General features: G+C 44.7%; 1 protein-coding gene across 1 annotated transcript in view; it reads left to right on the top strand.

The window, feature by feature from the left end:
* Positions 1-284: 284 nt before the first annotated feature.
* The window catches only part of LOC136578989 (dynein axonemal heavy chain 5-like), a 363128-nt gene continuing 341005 nt past the window's right edge, over positions 285-22407 (top strand). The window contains exons 1-10 of the mRNA XM_066579223.1: positions 285-309; positions 5829-5993; positions 9004-9104; positions 9225-9413; positions 12352-12426; positions 12508-12609; positions 14251-14322; positions 16928-17029; positions 18202-18388; positions 20184-20349. Coding sequence (XP_066435320.1) covers positions 5846-5993; positions 9004-9104; positions 9225-9413; positions 12352-12426; positions 12508-12609; positions 14251-14322; positions 16928-17029; positions 18202-18388; positions 20184-20349 — 1142 coding nt within the window. The 5' untranslated portion in view covers positions 285-309; positions 5829-5845. The remainder of the gene's footprint in view (positions 310-5828; positions 5994-9003; positions 9105-9224; positions 9414-12351; positions 12427-12507; positions 12610-14250; positions 14323-16927; positions 17030-18201; positions 18389-20183; positions 20350-22407) is intronic.

Here is a 22407-nt window from a genome sequence, read left to right as displayed (position 1 = left end):
TGTACAGTTCAGCTTGCTGCGCTCATGGCAACTAATGCTACATTGTTTCCTTCGGTCTTCGCAGTGAGAATCTAACATGCAGGTTCTATGCGGAAATGTATCAGGACAAGTGAATAGTAACTAGAGGCACCCTCCTGGCCAATGCCTGCAGATACAGCAGTTGTATCAGGGAGGGCAGATCTGGTTACTGCAGTTGCCATGGCACCAAGGAAATGCTAAACACAAAGGGAGAATGCAAAGTAATGGCAACAAACAGCCACTGAGTCCTGAGAGTAGCAGCAGCTCCAGACCGAGTCACTCACCGCAGAGGTAGGTATGATATAGCGGGGTACATGTGATAATCACTTGTGTCCCCTACATCTAGGCAATAATCCGCAATACCTTATTACGGTTCACCGCGTATGACTTGCCGGCGCTCACTGCGGATGACCTCTGTCTTCAGCCTTAATGCAGGGCAAATTTTGTCAGTTAGTGCGGATTTTGTTGGGTTTTTACTTGCGCAATATTGTTTTCCCGTAGACTTTAATTGTGGACTCGCATCTTCTGTATGTTAGAGTGGCCTTAGAAATGCGCAACGATTCCGCAAGTCCTCCTTAATTCCACAGGAGAAAGCTTTTTCACTGCAGAATTTAATCTTGCGGTTTTGAAGCAAAGACCTACGGATTTTAACAGGAGCAGAATTCAGTCCCCATATGGACAACATTGTAATGCAGACTCCTTCCGTCCCGTGGGAAATGTCCCTAATGGTTAACCCCTTCATGACGCGGCCCCCCCCCCCTTTTTTTCCATTTTCGTTTTTTTTCTCCCCCCTTTAAAAAAATTGTAACTCCTTTATTCATCCATCGACGTCGCTGTATGAGGGCTTGTTGTTTTTTGCGGGACGAGTTGTACTTTTCAACGGTACTATTTAAAGTACCATATAATGTGCTGCAAAACTTAAAAAAAATTCTAAGTGGAGTAAAGTGAAAAAAAATGACATTTCGCCATCTTTTAGTGCGTCTTGTTTCTAGGGCGCACAAACTGCAACAAAAGCGACATGATAACTTTATTCTATGGGTCTGTACGATTACTACGATACCAAACTTATATAGTTTGTTTTTGTACTATACTATTCTTTTTTTTTTTTTCCAAATACATTTAATTTTTTTCAATTATTTTCTGCGGTCATCTTATGCGCGCAATAACTTTTTTATTTTTCCGTCGACGTAGTTGAGCAAGAGCTCATTTTTTGCGGGATGTCCTGTAGTTTCTGTTAGTACCAATTTGGAATACATACGACCTTTTGATTGCTTTTTATTGCGTTTTTTCTGGGAGACAGGGTGAATGAAAAAGTGCATTTCTGGCGGTCTTTTTTTTTTTTTTTTTCTCGGACGACGTTCACCGTGTGGGGTAAATAATGTGCGACTTTGATAGAGCGGACTTTTACGGACGCGGCGATACCAGATATGTATTTTTATTTTATTATTTATATTTTTTAATAATAGATATGGCAAAAGGGGGGTGATTAAAATTTTTATTACTTTTTTAATTTTTTTTTTTTTTTTTTTTTTTACAACTAAAAGAAACTTTATTGATCTTTTTTTTTAACTTTTCTTTTAAATCCCCCTGGGGGACTTCAACATGCGATGCTGTGATCATTACGTCATACTGCAATTTGACAGGCAGCCTATCAAGCCACCCCACGGGGGCTTGATAGTCTCTGCTTCTCTCCTCCCCTCCAAGCGGTTTGCAATGGGAGGGGGCGGGATGGTTGTGGCGCTAAATTCTCACCCCTTGTCCATAGCCAGCAATGAGTGTGGGTTGGACAGAACTGAGCTTAGCTGCGCACCTCCCGCCCCCTCCCATTGCAAACGCAGGAGTGGAGGAGAGAGGCAGAGAGCCAGTGAGGGGGAGGGAAGGGGGGAACTGCTTAGATGGAAGCGTATATCAGGCGGTCGTGAAAACGCCGGCCAATATACGCTCATGGGAATAAGCCCTAAGGGTGGTGTCACACGTAGAATTGTTTTTCAAAAACCTTATTTTTTTTTCCTGCCGTTTTTTTCTGCATCCATGTGTAAACTGCAAGCCTAATATGGGATTATGCAGCGCGCTGCAATCAGTGGACACATGCATTATACTTTGTACCCGCCGCAGTTGCAGCTTTTTGAAGCTCTACATCGTGCTCGGCATTTGCCTAGAGGCTTCTCTATAGGAAAGAGAACTGCCTGTGCGTTCCAGAAAAAAAGTCACAGGAAAAAACACTTCCTGGCGTTTTTTACTAGCTAGGAAAAACTCTGTAAATAAACTCTACTGAAGGACGATGGAAGGGGGTTTGTCTGCTGTCCTTTGTTGGGACTGTTTTAGGTTTATAGAGTTGCAATCAAAATTATTCAACAGTCACAGCAAATGAGGTATATTTGCCAAATTTACAAATTATCAGCTGTTTGAAAAAAAAACAATTGAGCAGGAACAATTTAAATAGCTCAGCACAACTAATGGCCCTTTACGACACAACGATTATTGCTCAAAATTCGCTCAAAAGCCGTCTTTTGAGCGATAATCGTTGTGTCTATCTGCACTGACATTGTGCAGTTTCCGTTAAGCCATCGCTCATCGTTATCTTTTAGCATGCTGATAGACAAAGATGAGCCTTATCAGGGATTCACAGCGGGATACAGCTGATACTATTGTTTCAGCTTCATCCCGATCCCTGAAGACAGGCGGGATATGAAGAACACAGCGGTCCAGCTGTGTTCTTCATCCCCGCTCGGAGCGCTCGCCTGTATAACAGCTGGGCGCTCCATGCAGAGAACAGCTGGATGCAGAAGACAAGCAGCCCCGCTTGTCTTCTGCATCCCCCGCTCTGAGCCCTTGGCTGTATAACAGCCCGGCACTCCGGGCAGAGAACAGCTGGATGCAGAAGACAAGCGGTACCGCTTGTCTTCTGCATCCCCCGCTCGGAGCTCAACGTTTAAGCGATCACCTTGTGCTGTAAAAGCACACAACGATTATCGCTCAAAAGATTTTTTGAGCGTTAATCGTTTTGTTTAAACCAGGCTTAAGATAACAAGAGGTTTCTCCAAATTCAACACAAAATGCCACTTTTAATGACAATGGCAACCTCAGAATTATTCAACTTCCTGAATACAATCCCATATAAGAGCAAAGATTTGCAAATCAAGTGTCAATCAAGTTCTTCTTTAAGGTGCAATTACACACACAGCTGATCACTCAAAATTCATTAGAAGCAGACAGTTTGGAGCGATCATTTTGCATAGGTACTAATGGGCTAATCAGCACTTTAGTACTTCATTGTATGTATTTAGAGAACAGCGGGTGGTCAGTTCTCTAAATACATCACTATTGTTCTCCAGTGGGACAGCAGCTGTTAACAGCTGTTAAAGAATTTTATTAGCTGTTATTAATACTGCCTGCAGAGAACTCAGCATGCGGTCTGTCTAATCAGCAACAATGGATTTCATGCTGACCTGAACTCAGTGATGGATGAAAAGTGCATGGCAAGTGGACAATGGGCACACACTTACACTGAACGATTATCATGTACAATGGCCTTTAGTTGCATCAGGTGGGCTTGACATAAAACCCCAAATATCTGGATTGGCTAGAGCTTTGTTGACAATAACGTTTATTGTACTTTAAGTGGACAAAGTATTGGACCCCCACCAATCCTGTGCTGTTAGGTGAAGGGGATATGCAAATCGGATGTGTGAGCATTAGGAATAAAGAAAAGTATCACAAAGGCATATCCCAATACAGAAACTATGAGAATGTCACAAGGTGTTGACAGACTTCCAACAGGGACTGGTGGTGGGATGTCACATGAGTAACCAATGAGTTTGGGACATCGCAGTGCTTTTGGACCTTCCATAGTCCACTGTTAGCAATGTTATTCCAAAATGGAACACATCTGGTGTACGCAGTGCAGATCTCGTAAACTGAGAGAAGGTAAACAACAAAGCATTGTACGAGCTATGAGTCATTGGGTACATCGACGGATGAAACACTCGCTGAGGAGGTCTCATAGGCCACTGGAACGTCCATTAGTACCAAAACTATCTGTAGGGAACTGCATATGGAAGGTTACCACGGACAAGCGGCTGCACACAAGCCCAACATCACAGCAGTGCCTGCACAGAGGTACCTGTTATGGTTTTTGAATGTCATTCTTGTACTATACAGTAAATGAGTGGAAGCAAGTGTTGAGGACTGCTGAATCACGGTGCACCATCTTCTAATCGGATGGCAGCACTTGGGTGTGGCGGTTGCCCAGAGAGCAGTTTCTATGTGACTGCATCCTCCCAACAGTGAGGTTTGGAGGAAGTTCTGTTGTGGTGTGGGGGTGTTTCTGCTGTGAAGTCCACTCTTTAACACCAATGGGTACAAAGTAGAGATGAGCGAGTATGCTCGCTAAGGCACATTACTCGAGCGAGTAGTGCCTTAGCCGAGTATCTCCCCGCTCGTCTCTAAAGATTCAGGTGCCGGCGGGGGGGCGGAGAGCGGCGGGGGAGAGCGGGAAGGAACAAAGGGGAGATCTCTCCCTCGCTCCCCGCCGCAACTCACCTGTCACCCACGCTGGTCCCCAAACCTTTAGAGACGAGTGGGGAGATACTCGGCTAAGGCACTACTCGCTCAAGTAATGTGCCTTAGTGAGTATACTCGCTCATCTCTAGTACAAAGCCATTCCGGACAATGGGGCATCGCCTACCCCGTGGCAGTATTTTGGTACAGCTCTGTGTCTCTACCAACATGGCAGAGCACCATGTTTTGCGGAGCAGAACCTGTGCAGACTTCAATGGCCAAAGTCCGGATCTCAATCCCATTGAGCATCTTTTGGACACACTAGAACACCATACCCACGCACGCCCATCATCTCCCCTATCACTATTTGAAGCTCTCCTCGAGGAATATGCCATCTCTTTATAAGATGGGAATATCCTGTGCACGACAAACAGTGTATTTTTGTGGCTTTATTTAACTTTTTTTTTTTTTTTTATTGCAGCAGACTGTAGGTTTGGCGGTTTTGTCCCGGTGTTTTTTCAAAGACGTATTAAAGAAAAATTACTAACCAAAAATGCATTTAAAATACACATACAAAAAATGCTACTCAAAAAAACCACCTCTTAAATGCACCAGTTAAAGAATTGGTTTTTTTTTTACATTTTTTTACATGTGTTTTTAGCGACAAAAATGCCATAAAAAGTGTCTGTAAAGGAACCTGATGGTGTAAATTTTTAGACACATTTAGATTCTATGGAAACCACAATGTTTTTTGCAGCGTTTTGCATAAAAAAATTGAAATATGAAAATAAAAATGACTGACTGTGATTTTTATTGTGAATGGTCGCCCTAGAGACGTGGCCTATTCGCTGTAGTTCTCCGAGGAACAGACCTGAGAAGAATACAGATAAAAAATACCATAAAGCAGGAGAACAGAAGCGATGAATGCGATGAAACAAAGCAAAATCAGCATAAAAAACACTTCAAAACCGAGTAAAAAAGGCTGCAATTTCTCTCCCCAGAGTGGCGGCAGTCCCGCGGTGTTTTTTGTATGCAGCCGTACGGTGATGCACCTTCTTCCCATTAAGCTATTGATTCTAGTTCCAAGTCTGTTTTGTCGTTGCTCTTCATGCGGCTCCTTGCAACCTGCGATTACATACATAAGTCTATTATGGGATTGCCTTACCTCTTGTTTTCTGAGACTGTATGAGGCTTTATAGAACCAAGTATGAAAATAAGAGAATACCACAAAAACACCCTCCATGTTATTGTAATGTATATCTAATGACAACATGTATGGGTTTTGGGACATAATATCTCATGTTTTCTAGTCCACAGGATATCCAGTATGGATGAAAACACTAGAAATGATGTGGATGAAGAAGATCCCATTCCTCCCATTGCAGAAGAGGACACTGAAGTGGATGCTTCTGGTAGAGCATCAAGAGGAGACGCAGAACAACCTTTCATTCCACCACTGATATCTATTAACAAAGGTGAGCGCAGCGTTCCGCATCCGTGTTCTGCACATTCCCAGCTCATCTACTCATACACAATGGGGAAAATCCTCATCAGGGGGATTATTGATACTTTTTACCCTTTTCAAGTTTAGGATGCAACAAATTAATTGTTGCATGATGTTGATCAATGTGTCACAGCTGCAAATAGGTCTAGAGACGTGGAGTCACTCGGCATGCCTTCCAGCTACTGGGGTGACAGTGTGACAAGTTTTGCAACTTTTTAAAAAGTTAAAGGGGCCCTTTATATCTCTGGATGCCGGAATTCTGACGTATAAAAGTCACAATTGTGGTACAAACGCTAAAACTGCAACTTTTAGGGCTTTTATGCCGTGCCCCACCACTTTTTTAAAGAGTGAATGAGGCCCGGCATTAGAGAAGTGTGGCAACACATGGCCTGTCACATTTACTATAGTCTATGCCAGAAACTGGTGTAGATTATAATAGAAAATCTGCTCCAGCTGCGAGGTGATCTAGGTTTTCATCGCATGGCTTGGGCCCCTTATTACATGCGTTGCTCATAGCCAGGCTCAGACTTTAGGGTGGTTTTCCATCTACATTGGAACTACCAGAAGAAAAATGCTGCGTGCAATGCTTTTTCCTCTGTCAAAAACACCGGTGGTTGGGCGGAAAGTGAACGGACCCTATTTTGGTCAATGGAGTCTGTTTGATGCTATTCGGTTCCATCATAAGACGGAGCCGTTCAGCCAGGGGATTCCCCTTCCCTGCTCCCCAAACTGAACAGCAAACCGGAACCCCCGATGCAAAGCCACCCTTTAGATCAGTGCCTGAAGTGCTGGTCTAAGTAAATAAGCCCTGACTGTCTTAACCCTTTCCAATCCAATTTGTATCCTGGCTTTCCTAGGGGGCTTACTCTTTTTCTGCCATTATACAATGGCGCTATCTGCTGGCTAAAGCCAGTACTGCATGAGGGGACACGTTGGATAGGCTCCGACAGCAGAGAGGCTGGCAATATACAGTAAGAGAACCCCGACGGACGTCTTCCAACATCGGAGCTGTACAGCCTTAAATCATAATGTCTTCAGAGGTCAGACAATGGATTGGAAAGGGTTAAATCTGTCTACAAACCTCACTCCGCTCAAACGCTGCCCCCTTTTATAGACTCACCTGTGTGAATGCACAGGTGAGCGCCCCCTGCAGATCTGCGTTGGCTCAGGGACGTGCAGTGATCACAAAGGAGAATCACAGCTATCCAAATCCAACACAGTAAGGGCAAAAACACACGCGCAAGTACGGTACGGAGCGTTATTGCACATTAACAAGGTTTCTTTCCCTTCTCGAGCAATCCTCTGCGCCATAGTCCAGGAGTTTGATCAAAACAGCGGAAAGATGGGTCCTGCCTGATCTTTCCCGTACCTAGTATTAACTACATGCAGGAAATCTAGGCAAAGTACTAGCTCAAACCAAATGTTTCCTGTCGCTCTGGCGGTATACAGGACAAACACATCGCTGAACCGCGAGCGGTACGCATTCTGTTCAGCAGGCCCATTTCCTTCAGATTTAACGGACTCTTTTCGTACATCAGATGAATTGTACATACATGTAAACTGTTGGGGTCACTAATAATAGGCGGGTGTTTGTTAAGAAAATTGTAGATCATTGTATCAGTTAATTGTTCTTTTATTGGATTGTAGACTAGAAAGATATAGCATGGTACTAGTATAAGTAGTGAAGGGGTTAAACGAAACCTTTTCTATACCATTACGGGGTAGACAGACAAGATAAGAATCTCCAGACTGCCTCCCTTGCATTCCTTTTCACTGAATTCATAACGGTCTCATTGTATGTTATAGTAGCGCCTTAAGAGGTGTAACTTATGTTAATCATTTTTGTTTTAGCCTATTATGTATTCTTATTAATCTTGGAGGTATATACTTTTGCTGTGATGTCATTTATAGTATATAGGCTTTGACCACCCTAGAATAAATTAGAGATCATCTGATACCACACAGGCTGGTGTAATTTGTATTTCTCCTGGGTCCAGACTTCTGCACGAGATCTGGGATCGTCTTCTCTTTGATAAACACATAAATTCTCCTTACAGTGTTCTGTATGTATTGTGATTGCTTTCCCTACACCATATACCTTTTGCGGACAGGCAGGGGCTAAATACTCGTTTTTGGTCTGTTTGGCTTCTCGCTAGATCTGAAATGTCTTTGCAGCCTTCCGTCTACATAGTGATTGTGTGCGACGATCCAGACTAGGGCCGGCGGCACACCAACGAGTCGGATTCCACATACGGGAGACCACAGCAGAATCAGCCTGTGACCCCGCGTACCTGCAGACTCTGTATTGTGGATGACTGCGGACGCTCGCGGTCGGTTATGCACAGTACAGATATATATTTTTTAAATATTTGTTTTTCCCACGCCGTCCAATTCACTTGCGGATGGGCTGCAGGTCGGATGGCTTCCATTGACTTCAATGGAGGCGGTCCATGCAAACTCTGCACTAAAATAGAACGTGCTGCAATTTTAAATATACTTGCGGAAACCGCAATCGCTATCCGTCCATCTGATTGGATATGCATATGTTCTATTTTTTCAAGAGCACGGAATACCGCGTATGGTCCGTGCAGGTGACGATCATGAATTCAGCAATTGAGATTGTGTGAAGCCGCCTAATACTGTAAAATATGGCTGCCTGTATCGATGCAGTAAAAACAAAGGCCAGAAGTTAGTCCAGGTCCACATCTGCGTTGGAACCTCCATTCGAAGATTGTCGCAAATTTGGCACAAAATCCTGGAAGAAAAAGTGCCACGTGTAGCGCCTTTTCTCCCAGTAGAATGCCGGACCAGTTCCGTCATACGATGGATCTCCTTCGGCCGCTGAGATTCCCCTGAACGGAGCCCCCGACACAGATTTGAAACCACTCGTATACCAGTTGAGCTAAGATTGTGTAATCCAAAGCAAACATTGTGCACCTTTTTAGTAACAAATGTTTATCTTTTTAATACGCGTTTATCAGATGCAGAAACCAAAGGTCAGAGACGTCGGGGGGCGGTAAAGAGGCCAAGCTTGGCACCGGGGTCCGCCAATACTGTGTCCTCCCCGACTGCACAGATTCCAGTAAGTAGCCATTAATACTTACGCATATAATAAATGAGTAGACGCCCCAGCCAACAACACAGGCAGTGCATGTAGAAGAAGAAAAAACTTTTAGGTTTTTCTTTTTTTTAATTTTTACAGCCAGCAGGAAAAAAGAACAATGTACTTTCTAACGAAGCCCGGAAGGAAATGGCAAAACTGGCTAAAGTTACAAAGGATGAGAGAAGAGCTCAGCTGGATGCAAGACATAAATATTTGGTCTCCAAACTGGCGGATGGTTTAGGAATAGGGGAAAATGAAGTGGAAGACTTTCTTATTTCTGATGACAAGGTAAAATAAAATCTTGGTCAACGGTGACACCTAGTGGTGTTATGTAGTATTGCATCTCAGTTTGCAACTAGTCCATCCACTTCAATCTAATAATAATCTTTATTTGTATAGTGCCAACTTATTCCGCAGTTGTCCATCCAGACAACTACTAAATATAAGGTAGGCTGCTGTGTAAAATGAGAATAAATGCAAAGAAAAAAAGAATGCGATGATTTGAAAATCTCATAACCAGATTTTATTCACAATAGAACACACAACATATCAGAAGGGGGAAGAGAGACAGTGTTCCATTTCATTAAAAAAAACGTAACTCATTTAGAAATCACTGGCAGCCACACATCTCACAAAAATTGGGACAGGGGTAACAGGCTGGGAAAGCAAACGGTACTAATGAAAAACAGCTGGAGGGTCAATTTTTACTGTCTGTAGCATGTTAGATAAGGTCTCTCAGAAGCAGAAATGGTCAGAGGTTCACCGATCTAAAAAACTGTGTCTAAAAGTTGTGGAATAATGCCAGAAACATTTTCCTCAACATACAATTCTGCAGACTTTGAATATCTCACCATCGGAGAAACTGGAGAAACTCATGTGCACAAGGGCCAAGACCGACGGTAAAGTTGTATCATGCAGAGAAGAAGCCATATACCAATAGAATCCAGAAACACAGGCGTCTTCCCTGGGCCAAAGCTTATTTAAAATGGGATGAGGTAAAATGAAAAACTGTCCTGTGGTCGGATGAATCAAACTGTGAAATTGTCTTTGGAAAACAACGGACGGCGTGTCCTGCGGACTAAGGAGGAGAGGAACTTGTTATCAGGTTGTTATCAGCACCCAGTCCACTAGCCTGCATCTCTGAAGAGGTTGCATTAGTGCCTATGGCATGGGCAGCTTACACATCCTGACAGGCACTATCAATGCTGAGCTGTATATAGAGGTTTAGACAGGGGCGTAACTATAGTGGATGCAGGGGATGCGGTTGCCCCCGGGCCCAGAAGCCTTAGGGGGCCCATAAGGCCTCTCTTCTCCATATAGGGAGCCCAGTACTATGAATAAAGCATTATAGTTGGGGGCCCTGTTACAGGTTTTGCATTGGGGCCCAGAAGCTTCAAGTTATGCCTCTGTGCAGCATGGTTTAGGTATGGGTACGGGTACAGATACAGATAGAGGGGGGGGGGCCCCAGCTCACCTTTTGCATCAGGGCCCCTGAGCCTTTAGTTATGTCCCTGGGTTTAGAACAACATATTCTCCATCCTGACAACGTCTCTTTCAGGGAAGGTGGCCTTACATAATTCAGCCAGACAATGCTAGACCACATACTGCACCCATCACAACAGCATGGCTTCACAGAAGAAGAGTCCGGGGGGAACCGGCCGCCGGCAGTCCAGACCTTTCACCAATAGGAAACATTTGGCGCATTATAAAATGAAAAATCCAGCAAAGACGACCGAGGACTGCGGAGCGACTAGAATCCTACATAAGACAAGAATGGGACAACATTCCTCTCCCAAAAGTCCAGCAATGGTCTCCTCACTTCCCAGACCTTTACAGACTGTTGTAAAGAGAAGAGGGGATGCTGCACAATGGTAGACACGGCTCCGCCCAGCTTTTGTGAGATGTGTTGCTGCCACGAATTTCTAAATGATGTAATTTTTAAAAAATGAAATGGAATCCTGTCCCCCTTCCCCCTCTGATGTGTTCTGTGTTCTACTGTGGATAAAATATGGTTAGAGGAGATTTACAAATCATCGCCTTTTTTCCCCTTAACATTAATTTACATTTTACGCAGTGGCCCAAAATTTTTGGAATTGGAGTTGTAATGATAATTATGGTATAATGATATTGGTAAAGTATCACCCCTCTTTCTCTGTCAGCTGTACAACATTCTGGACTAGGGGAAAGCTGGGTTGAACTCTTCAATATTCATCTCCCCCCTCCTCACATCTGCAGTGAACCTTGATGTACATTTCAGGAAATCCTTTGTCCAGGTGGTCATAAAGTTAGCCAGTGACAAGGCGATGTTAATTACCCCCTGCCAGCGAGGTTTGACACCTCAGGTATTTCTCAAAGACGTCCTGGCACCACGACTGCTAGTGTCTGTATCACCAATGCGATGAACCAATCACAGCCATCACACTGGTTCATCAAGCGCTGCATTGATTGGCTGAGCAGCACTCGATGAACAAATCCCAGCCATCGCATTGTGGAGGCTGGATTGATGAATTGGCTGAGCCACAAGATTGATTGGCCCGTTCATAAATCCCGCCTCCGCAATGCAACGGCTGGGATTTGTTCATCGAGTGCTGCTCAGCCAATCAATGCGGCACTCGATGAACTAATCACAGCTATTGCATTGGTTCATCGAGCACTGCATTGATTGGCTGAGCAGTGATTGAGAACCAATCAGAGCGATTGCTTCCTGGAGGCGGGATTTATAAATCCCATCACCAGGAAGTGATCTTCTGTAGGTGAACGAGGACGGCAACACACCTGTCTCTGGACAGCAGCGGAAGGACGCAGACCAAGCCTTTTAGGTAACTAAAATCAGACCTTCCCCGAAAATAATACCTAGTGCCTCTTTTGGGGCTCAAGAAGCGAATGGTCTCCAATATGTCTTGCCTTTTATATATTAGTTGGATTATTCACTGCTCATGCTTTTATTATAGTAACCGCCTTATTGGAAAACCCATTTGAATCGATTTTGATCCATAAACTAAGGAAAAATCAAATACTGTATAACGCTACTCATTCAGGTTATAGGTATCATGTCATGCCGGGCGTATGGGGTGTGCTGTTATGGCGCCAGTTAGGACAGCACTGCCCAGTAATGGTTAGACCAAAGTCCGGTTCCTCTGAATCCTTGTTCCCCTCCTACTCATTTGTTGTGCTAAGAAAAATAATAGCTTTGTGTTAATATGCTTTTTTTCCCTCTTCTTCATAGTTCAGTTTGATAGCTGACTTTTTTGCTCCTAATGGGTCAAAAAAACTTATCTTCTTTTACCAGGAAGTTTCTCAGGTATGTACAAATATTGTCCGCATATTTATGTTACCTCCCAGTCTACATCACAAAACCGATCTGCCTCATTTTGTTTTATAGCCAAGTAAGGCAACAACTCCAATGTGGGCGGAAGGAGCAAATCTGAATGCCTCATATTCACATGTACAGAAGAAGCTTTTTATCACCATGGGCTCCAATGAGGTATATGTCGTTTTGCCATAACTGCATTGTAAATTGAATGTGCTCCCCCCTCCCCTGAAGCAAAGTGCATCCCCTTCCCCTTTAAATAACTAGTACAGTAACATATATTATAACTCCTCCCACTTTCAAAATCGGCAGCATCTAGCCCATGAAGGAAGTCATGTGTGGTGGGCTGGCTTTCTGTTCACATAGCGGCGTTATTTTTAAAACCGCTTAGTTTGTGTACTGTTTGCCCTCTGCTGCGGTGAAGCTGCAGAGCGCCACGTGCCATTGATGGGAGGGGTAAACCTCGTCTACGAAGATGACCGGGCTTGGGCTCCCGGAGGACCAGATGACCGGGCTCGGGCTCCCGGAGGACCAGATGACCGGGCTCAGGCTCCCGGAGGACCAGATGACCGGGCTCGGGCTCCCGGAGGACCAGATGACCGGGCTCGGCCTGCCGGAGGACCAGATGACCGGGCTCGGCCTGCCGGAGGACCAGATGACCGGGCTCGGCCTGCCGGAGGACCAGATGACCGGGCTCGGCCTGCCGGAGGACCAGATGACCGGGCTCGGCCTGCCGGAGGACCAGATGACCGGGCTCGGCCTGCCGGAGGACCAGATGACCGGGCTCGGCCTGCCGGAGGACCAGATGACCGGGCTCGGCCTGCCGGAGGACCAGATGACCGGGCTCGGCCTGCCGGAGGACCAGATGACCGGGCTCGGCCTGCCGGAGGACCAGATGACCGGGCTCGGCCTGCCGGAGGACCAGATGACCGGGCTCGGCCTGCCGGAGGACCAGATGACCGGGCTCGGCCTGCCGGAGGACCAGATGACCGGGCTGATGTATTTTAGCCATGTAATATGAGCAGAGTAGCTAGAAAAATCTAGAATCCTTAGACAGAGCACTGGCAAAAGAAGACCCGCCCGCCAAAGGACATGATGGCTGATACTGTCAGAGCTGAGACTGGCATGGATATTCGACAACTGAAAGAAGCGGCGCAAAACCGAAAAACATGGAGGGAGCTTGCCTTTAGAGTCCTTGAGGGTCATGAACGACTAAACAGCTAACAGCAACAACCATCGTAATTAGACCACCGCTGATTGGCAAAGGTTTGCCTTCTCAGATGAAACACGTTTTCTGCTTCATCAAATGGATGGACGTTGGCGTGTCGGGAGAGGAACATCATTCGTATATCTGCCTGAGATGTACCTGCATGCCGAGTTTCACAGTGAAATAAACAACGTCTTCTAGTTTTTTACAAAGCGGATATAATTCTGTTGTCGGCTGTGTATCCCTGTTCGCTCGGTATGGGTTGCCAACAACCGATGCTCTGAAGTGTTGCATAAAAGATGTCATCACTTGACAAATCAGCTTTTGCTTGTTTGGTGTCTGATCGGCAGCACATTCATATGGGGAAAAAGGTGAATAAATGTTTGTTGCTTATTATGTAACTGGCCCATAAAACCCTGAACAACCCCCCCCCCGCCCCACCATTTTATTCTTACACTTTGCTCCCCTACATGTGATTTTCGGTGGTTTGTTGCGCCTACATTTGTCTCTCATTCAATAGTTGGTTATTTGAAACTAAAAGTTAATTGACCACAAATAATTACAGTAGGATCCAAATAAAAGTGTGATTTATGTTCCTCTTGTTTTAGGGGTTAACGGGGACGTGCCTGTTCTTTTTGCGCACAACAGATAAAGCAATTACTACAGCCAACATTGTCCAGGTATGATTCTATGTTGTAACAGCGATCTCGATCTAACAAAGTCCCGAATCTACGAGTGCTCATAGCATCCCCTACATGCAAGCTCACATTTAACCCTTTCCAATCCACTGTCTGACCTCTGAAGACATTATGCTTTAAGGCTGTACAGCTCCGATGTTGGAAGACGTCCGTCGGGGTTCTCTTACTGTATATTGCCAGCCTCTCTGCTGTCAGAGCCTATCCAATGTGTTACCTCATGCAGTACTGGCTTTAGCCAGCAGATAGCGCCATTGTATAACGGCAGAAAAAGAGTAAGCTCCCTAGGAAAACCAGGATACAAATTGGATTGGAAAGGGTTAACACAGACCAAGGGCAAAATAATACCTGTTAGCATGGGAAAGGTTTACTATTCCTGTTGCGCCAGAATTCCAGTATTAATTGCGCCAACATTCTGGGGCAAATAATTTTAGAAAAAAATGTTGATGATTTGCAGCAAAAATAACAGATATTTGCGTCTTGCTAAACACTTTTTGATAGTGTTTCGAAAAGGAGGTACAACTTTGTAGATTTGTAAAACATGTCCGTTCCGCACTGGTGTGTACAAACACTGGTTGAGAGTATACAAACCAGCGGGTTAATAAAGTAGGGAATTGAATAAAACGTGCGCCAAAAATGTGCCACATCAAATTGCATCCCTGAACTGCCCTACCAATACTGTCCAGACGTGCGCCATTTAATGGTCTGTTGCCTTACAGCATGTATATGATTATTTTCGGTACTGGCTGTGCTTGGGATCCGTGGAGTAGGTGGCAGTCCTAGGAATACATTCTGACAAAATCATATTAGCTGAGCATCGCATAACCGTTACTTTAATATTAGTGCCCTGAGAGACCTCACACTTGTTTCTATTTAACATGTATGCTCAATGATAAATTTACTGACTTCCTAACAAAAACCCTTAGGCCTCATGTCCAGGGGGTAATCAGGCCCGCCGCAGATTCTTCATGGAGAATCCCGCAGCGGGTCCCTCCTTTCCCGCGGACATGAGGCTAAAAAGAAGAATTCACTCACCTGTCCGGATGCTGCGGACCTGCCCTCCGTCGCGGCCGGATCTTCTTTCTTCGGCCCGGTGGATGTGCTTGGCACGCCGGCAGCGTGCCGTGCGCATGCGCCGGGCACTCCATTTTTTTTTTTAAAACTTCTGCTCTCCCGTGCTCCTGCGCGAGAAGAGCAGAACTTCAGGCACGGGTGTACCGTGGATCCGGACGGCTTCCATAGGCTTCAATAGAACTCTGCGGGAGCCGTCCCCGCGGGAGAATCGCACTAAAATGGAGCGTAACACGTTTTTTTCCCCCGCACACGCAATCCGCGCCTCAAGGGGAAAATGACATCCGCAGGTATTTAACTACCTGCGGGTGTCCAATGCATCCCTATGGGGCGCGGATCACGCATGCGGGAAAAACACTGCGGATTTTAAATCTTCTTTTTACCGTGGACATGAGGCCTTAATGTGCGGATTTTGAGAGGAAATTGGCCCGCTGGAAAGGACATATTAGAATCAATATATTTCCTCTATAGCACAATATGTTAGTGCAAGATATATGAAGAGAGCACTGTAACCTTGAAAAAGTAGTCCATTCTGCAGGCATCATGCTATAGGGGGGGGGGGAGCTGAGCAGATTATTTATATATAGTTCTATGGAGAAAGATTTAGTATAACTTATATTTTATTTATTTTAATCTCTGCTCATTATGAGCTTAGAGGTCCAGTGGGCGGAGCTATCAGTGATTAATCGTTATCTGTGTATGACTGTCTACAGAGATAGCGGATGGCCCCCCCCACTGGACCTCTTAGTTCAGACTGAGCAGAGATTAAATTAAATAAACTACAAGTTCTACTGAATCTTTTCCCACAAACTATATATCAATCTGCTCAGCTCCTTCTGCTATGTAACAAAGTTTGGACTGAATGTTTAAGCTGACAGCTCCCCTTTAGGATGAGTTTAGTATTGATGAAACCCTTGCCTTTGTCAGATAATGAGCAATTATTTAGGATCTTTTTGGGCTCACATCCATATTATCTGAGAGTGACAGATGAGATAGGCCTAAATACACAGCCTGAAATATCTCTTCATAGGAAAAGTGCGGCCCTGTAATGTGAGACTATACAAATCTGATATCAAAACAAAATGTGGAACCCATTCCTGTAGTTTGTTTAAGCATGAATATTCTAATTTTAAAAATAAACTATAAATAATTTTTTTTTTTTTAACTTTTTGTACACATTATCCCTAATACAAGTAAAAATTAAAAAAAAATCAGTGAAAAAAAGGTATTAAAAAATAGCCCTATATGTCACTAAAAAAATATGCAGCAAAAATAATTGTGGCAGCCCAAGATTTAAAAAAAAAAAAAAAGGGCCATTAAACAATCGCATGTGTAAAAACAATTAAATGTCAGGTCCTTTAGAATTAAAGCACTCCTGTCCTTAACAATGCACTTGATATTGGTATAAGCTAATGCAATACAATTGGAATTTCTGTATACAATCTGATGCAGAGGTGACTATGATAAGTAATTGGAAGGAAATGTATGACAGGATGTCACTTGTATCACTTTCTTATAGGAGGTGAACTTCAGCATGTTTGAATGTACAAATGGCAATATTCTCGAAGGCCTGGAAGTCTTACTTGCCCAGGTTTTGGTGCCAGCACTGAAGTGTCAGGAGGTAAGGTGACGCACTAATTAGTCTGAACGTGTCTGTCCGTACAGTTGAGGAATTGGAGCTAATAGGGACAAAGTAATGGGATCTTTCACAATCCATAGAAACCAAGAAGTGCCAAATTATCAAACACTTTGCAATATAGGAAGTCATAGAGATATAAGAAGTAGAAACATAAAGGGGTTTGTTCCAACTGATTCCCGCTGCTCTACTTGCTGACACTCCCAATAAACACCTGCAGTCACCAGGGAAAGTAACAAAAGCACCCTTATACTTTTAGGGGCATTTTTTATTATCCGTCTAGCATCGGAATTGTGTCCTCCAAAAACTTACAATTTTGGCACAAGTTACGCTGTCCATGCCTCTTATTTAAAATGGGTGGGTCATTTTAGGTGGCATAGCCATACATGGCTGTCAGATTTACTATAATTTATGCCAGAAATGGGCATAAAACAGCTAACCTCTTCGCCATCTATGCTTTGAGATATGGCACATGAACATGCCTAAGGAGGCAACAAATGTATGAAGAGGTTTGTGGATCTTAATACATTTGTGGCATTTCATGCCAGCGCAGACTTTACCTCGATCAGCACATGAAACGCTGGTGTAAGTAAATATGCCCCTGTATGTCTGTAAATATGAGATCTTTGTTGGCATCATCCCCTAGTTCGGTGGGGTCTACCAACGCCATTTCTATAGGGAAAGCTTGGTTATTGTACTGGGATCAGACAGGTTAGAGTTTAACCCTTACATTTTTACTGTTTCTCCAATGTTCCATGGAAATAAGCTTGGAGGAGCAGATATGTTGATGGTGGACTGGGAGAGGATAGCTGTTGACCAAACATTCGTGTGGCCTAGAAGTATCTTTTCTTTTTGGCTAGGTTTAGGAATTAAGGTGGCCCTATAAATGTTGGCTAAACCAGCCAAGAAAATTGGCCATTCCAAGTCCTCTAGAAAGAGAATTGCCCTTTCCAGAAGCTCTCCACTCAAGCTAATAGAGGGAAGTCCTGAGTGCGGCCCCTCTTTATGAAATCCATGTGCCTATTCTGTGGTTTTCCATACATCAGGCTAGCTGCATATGAATTAGTTTTTCATTCGCACTTCAGGTGCCGTTGTACATGTTGTATATTGTTTTCTGCTGGTTTATTAAATGTTTCTCATTTCTGATATTTGTTTAGAACTGGGGTGCTGTGAAGGACGGCCTCCAAAATTCCCAAATTCAAGAGTTCTTAGACTCTTTGGATAAATTCGTTGCAACTTTGTCATCAGCAAAAAGTAATCTGGATGGAAAAATTGAACTTAAAAAAGTGGACAGCAGTAATTTCCTGGATAGCCTGCAAGGTCCATCAGACTTTATAGCTGCAGGTACGTTCATACTTTATTCTGAATGTCAAGTATATAATGGAGTATAGGTAGCATTAGCAGAATTGAGTGGGGTCACCTAACACACCCTGCAGTCCTGACTCTTTAGGAATAAAAAGCCCTTGCACTTTATATGTCTATAGGTATAAAAACTTTTTTTCAGCTTCTTTTCCCTAATTTAATGGGGGAGGGGCGGGGTGTCTGCTGACATCATGTCTATGGGTGCAGCATGGTTGTCCTACAGGCATCAGAAAAGTTTCTACTGTTTCTCCAATGTTTCACATATATACGCTTACAGTGCAGTGACCGAGAACCACCAGGCCTTCAACCGAGGTGATGTTGGGGTATAAGATAGCAGCGGTTCACGATGGCTCTACCATCCCCTTTCCTCAAAGGCTGGAGCATAACTCAGCTCAGCCACTAGCAAGGGAGATAAGATTTTAGCAGACTTGATAACTGCAATTCAGTCCAAGATTATAGTCGTGACGCCAGTGTCCCTAGATGAGTCATAAGTTACTCGCAATGAATAAATGACTTCACAGACAAACAAAATGCTCTTCAAAACCGGGAACATGTGGTTTTCTTTTACTCACATTCCAACTTTGATTTTCCAATATAGGCAAATTTACTGTTACTTCTCAACATGAAGTTACAAACTTCGGAACAGTTTTCTGAACTCTACCTTTCTGAACACATTTTGACAATAGACTGTTCTTCTCCCAAAATACACACCTCCTCAGTCGCTGCTATCTGAAGGGCACTTGCTTGGGTTACACAGTCTCTCAAATCACTCTCCCCATAATTGTTAGCTGTAACAGACTTCTGCACTTCCCCTCCATATGCAGTTTGGTAAGGGTGCATACGACTCTTGCATTCCCCATACCAACTCTTAAGCAGCATCTCCTGCGGTTTCATGGCCCGAGGAGACACGCTTTCTACCAGCAGAGACATAGCCACGGCCTAGCCCCGGCTAGAGCATCAGCCCGTCTTTCCTGCGCTTACCTCCTTCTCCGACCACACTGCTCCACTCTCTCGCTCACTTACTCCTCCCTATTCTACTCAAACCACCAATCACAACACACTGACGGGACAGAGAGACAAACAAACTTACTTAAAGACAAATAGACTTTACAAATGATGGAAGGACCCTACTCTGGGTCACTACAGGAGGAACAGAGAAGTTAATGGTGAACTTAGAGAAGGTAGCTATTCACTAAACATTTGTGCTGCTGATAAGTATTTATCTCATAGGGCAGGGGTAGGAGTTAGGGTGGCCATATAAATTACATCAGTGCTATCTGAATCTGCCAATATCAACAAGACTGGGCAATCATCTAATATCTTCGGGTTTCTTCTGACTTTCCTCTGGGGGTAGATGTTGGGGAAAATAATCATATAAAACTTTGGATTTCACTGTTTTGTAATCAAAGGAGATAAGCCACCATTCAATCATTTTGATATATCTTCCATAATCAATCAAGAGTCTGTCAGGGGTAATGGTTCTTTTTAACATGTTTATTCATATGGGTGTAATGTTGGTCTTACCCGATTTTGATCCAGCTGCAAATCACAGACGTGACAAGCAGGTCCACCACTACGATGACTAGAGCTGCCATCGTTGACATCTTTTCTGTATTTCTCTATAGAACACATTGAAATGTATAATGCAAGTATCACATTAACCACAGATGCCAATATAAATCTGGGCTTGTCAAAGATGTGTCACTTTAAAGCAGTCTAATCCTTGTGACGCTTGATACACACTATGGTATATTGCCTTGACTTGTGTGTTCTGCAGGAGGTAACAGTGAAGTGATTGAGAAGCTGGAGGGAATGCTCTCCGTTTGGATTAGGCAGATTGAGCAAGTTCTTGCAGAAAGTGAGCAGATGAGGAAAGAAGCCGATGATATTGGACCCTCCGCTGAGCTAGAACATTGGAAGTCACGAATGTCATCCTTCAACAGGTTTGAAACCTTTTTTTTCTTGTAGATATATTCAAATAAAATATATAATTGGATTTAACCAAGTCGCAAAGTATATATAAAATTATGTGTAGAATCTCATATATCTGAAAATCACCCATAAATATGCTTCAGAGTTGTTGTACCTGAGCAGCACTGGACAGAACCCATTGATTCTAATGGGTTCCATCCGCTTGCCATTATGTTGTCTGGCATTTTCCTGGGTGAAATAGTGGTGCATGCTGATGTGAACGAAGCTTTCAGTGTCTTGGAATGTATGTATGGTGGGGGCTATTCAGGATTGTTGCTATAGATTGTACAGAAATAGCCGTCACACTAGGCCCTGGTTCGTGAAGAAGCCTAAAGGTCTTGTGATTGACTGATTGATTCTATGGGAATGCTTGGTTAATGACTTAATGAAGCCATATGGAATAATTTAAAGGGGTTGTCCCACGCCGAAACGTTTTTTTTTTTTTTTTTCAATAGCCCCCCAGTTCGGCGCGAGACAAACCCGATGCAGGGGTTAAAAATAAAAACCGGACAGTGCTTACCTGAATCCCCGCGCTCCCGTGACTTCTTACTTACCTGGTGAAGATGGCCGCCGGGATCTTCTCCCTCGGTGGACCGCAGGGCTTCTGTGCGGTCCATTGCCGATTCCAGCCTCCTGATTGGCTGGAATCGGCACGTGACGGGGCGGAGCTACGAGGAGCCGCTCTCCGGCACGAGCGGCCCCATTGAGAAAAGAAGAAGACCGGACTGCGCAAGCGCGTCTAATCGGGCGATTAGACGCTGAAAATTAGACGGCACCATGGAGACGAGGACGCTAGCAACGGAACAGGTAAGTGAATAACTTCTGTATGGCTCATAATTAATGCACGATGTACATTACAAAGTGCATTAATATGGCCATACAGAAGTGTATAGACCCACTTGCTTTCGCGGGACAACCCCTTTAACGCATGTATGGTTTATATATGTAATCCTGTGGTGCCATCTACTGGCCATTATTGGGAGATGCAGGCTTTTCAGCGACTTTATTACTAATGTTCTCATTGACAGTGGGGGTCACATGGCACTCTGGGTGTTAAGAGTTAGCGTAGGATGTGCATGAGAAGTGCAATGGAGAGAGTAGCAGAGAACTTGGTGCAGCTGCGTGAGGGGAGTAGGTGCTGAAAGAAGCACTCCTAAGGCTGGGTTCACACAGGGCGGATTCCCGTCGGAAATATCGCAGTTTGGCTGCAGCAAAAACCGTGAGATTTCCGCCGGGAGAACTGCCGCGTTTTAAGCCGCGGCGGCTTTGAAGCGGCTCGGCCGCATGCATTTCCGTCGCGGCCGGCGCTCCCATAGAGGAGAGCGCGGCCGCGACGTAAATAAACAAAAAAGGAAAGGTAAATAGACATGCTGCATCTTTTGAAACCGCGGCGGCCGCGGTTTCAACCGGATTTACCGCAGCGGATCCCGTGTGGACGAGGTTTCTGAGAAATCTGGTCCACATGGCTGGCTAATCCCGAGATTAGCGGCTGTGGGCGGATTTGCTGCGGCAAAACCGCGGCAAATCCGCCCTGTGTGAACCCCCCCCCCCCTTATTCAGCACTTGGGAACTGTGCAGAGAAAAGCAGCAGGACGAAGAAGCTGCCGGCGCTGGTTTAATTCTGTGAGGAAATATTGCAACTTCATAGAGTGCCGCAGACAACTGCCTAGTGCTACTGAGGAGGATGAGCGTCCTCACACCCGCTAGAAGGGTCTCTGTGGAATTCGAAACTACATCATGCGGACAACACATCAGAGACCGCCATCAGGCTTTGGTCGTCTCTTCATCCTATCACAGTACAAAGGATGTCGGAGGCGTACATATAGGAGTCGCTGGGGTCGCAATAGCGACCCGGCCCCTAAGCCCAGAGGGCCTCCTTTCCACAAGCTGACTGACTGCAGAGTTACTTTCACTTGGCGCTCTGCGGCTTCTCCTGCACGCCGGCGCCTCCTCACGGACCTCCGCTCAGTCTCCTCCCCTGTCTTGTTCTCCTCCACGATCACCAGAGGAGTCTGAGCGGAGGTCCGGGG

Source organism: Eleutherodactylus coqui, chromosome 9 (genome assembly GCF_035609145.1).
Source record: "Eleutherodactylus coqui strain aEleCoq1 chromosome 9, aEleCoq1.hap1, whole genome shotgun sequence".
Taxonomy (NCBI): domain Eukaryota; kingdom Metazoa; phylum Chordata; class Amphibia; order Anura; family Eleutherodactylidae; genus Eleutherodactylus; species Eleutherodactylus coqui.
This window is presented reverse-complemented; position numbering and strand designations above follow the sequence as displayed.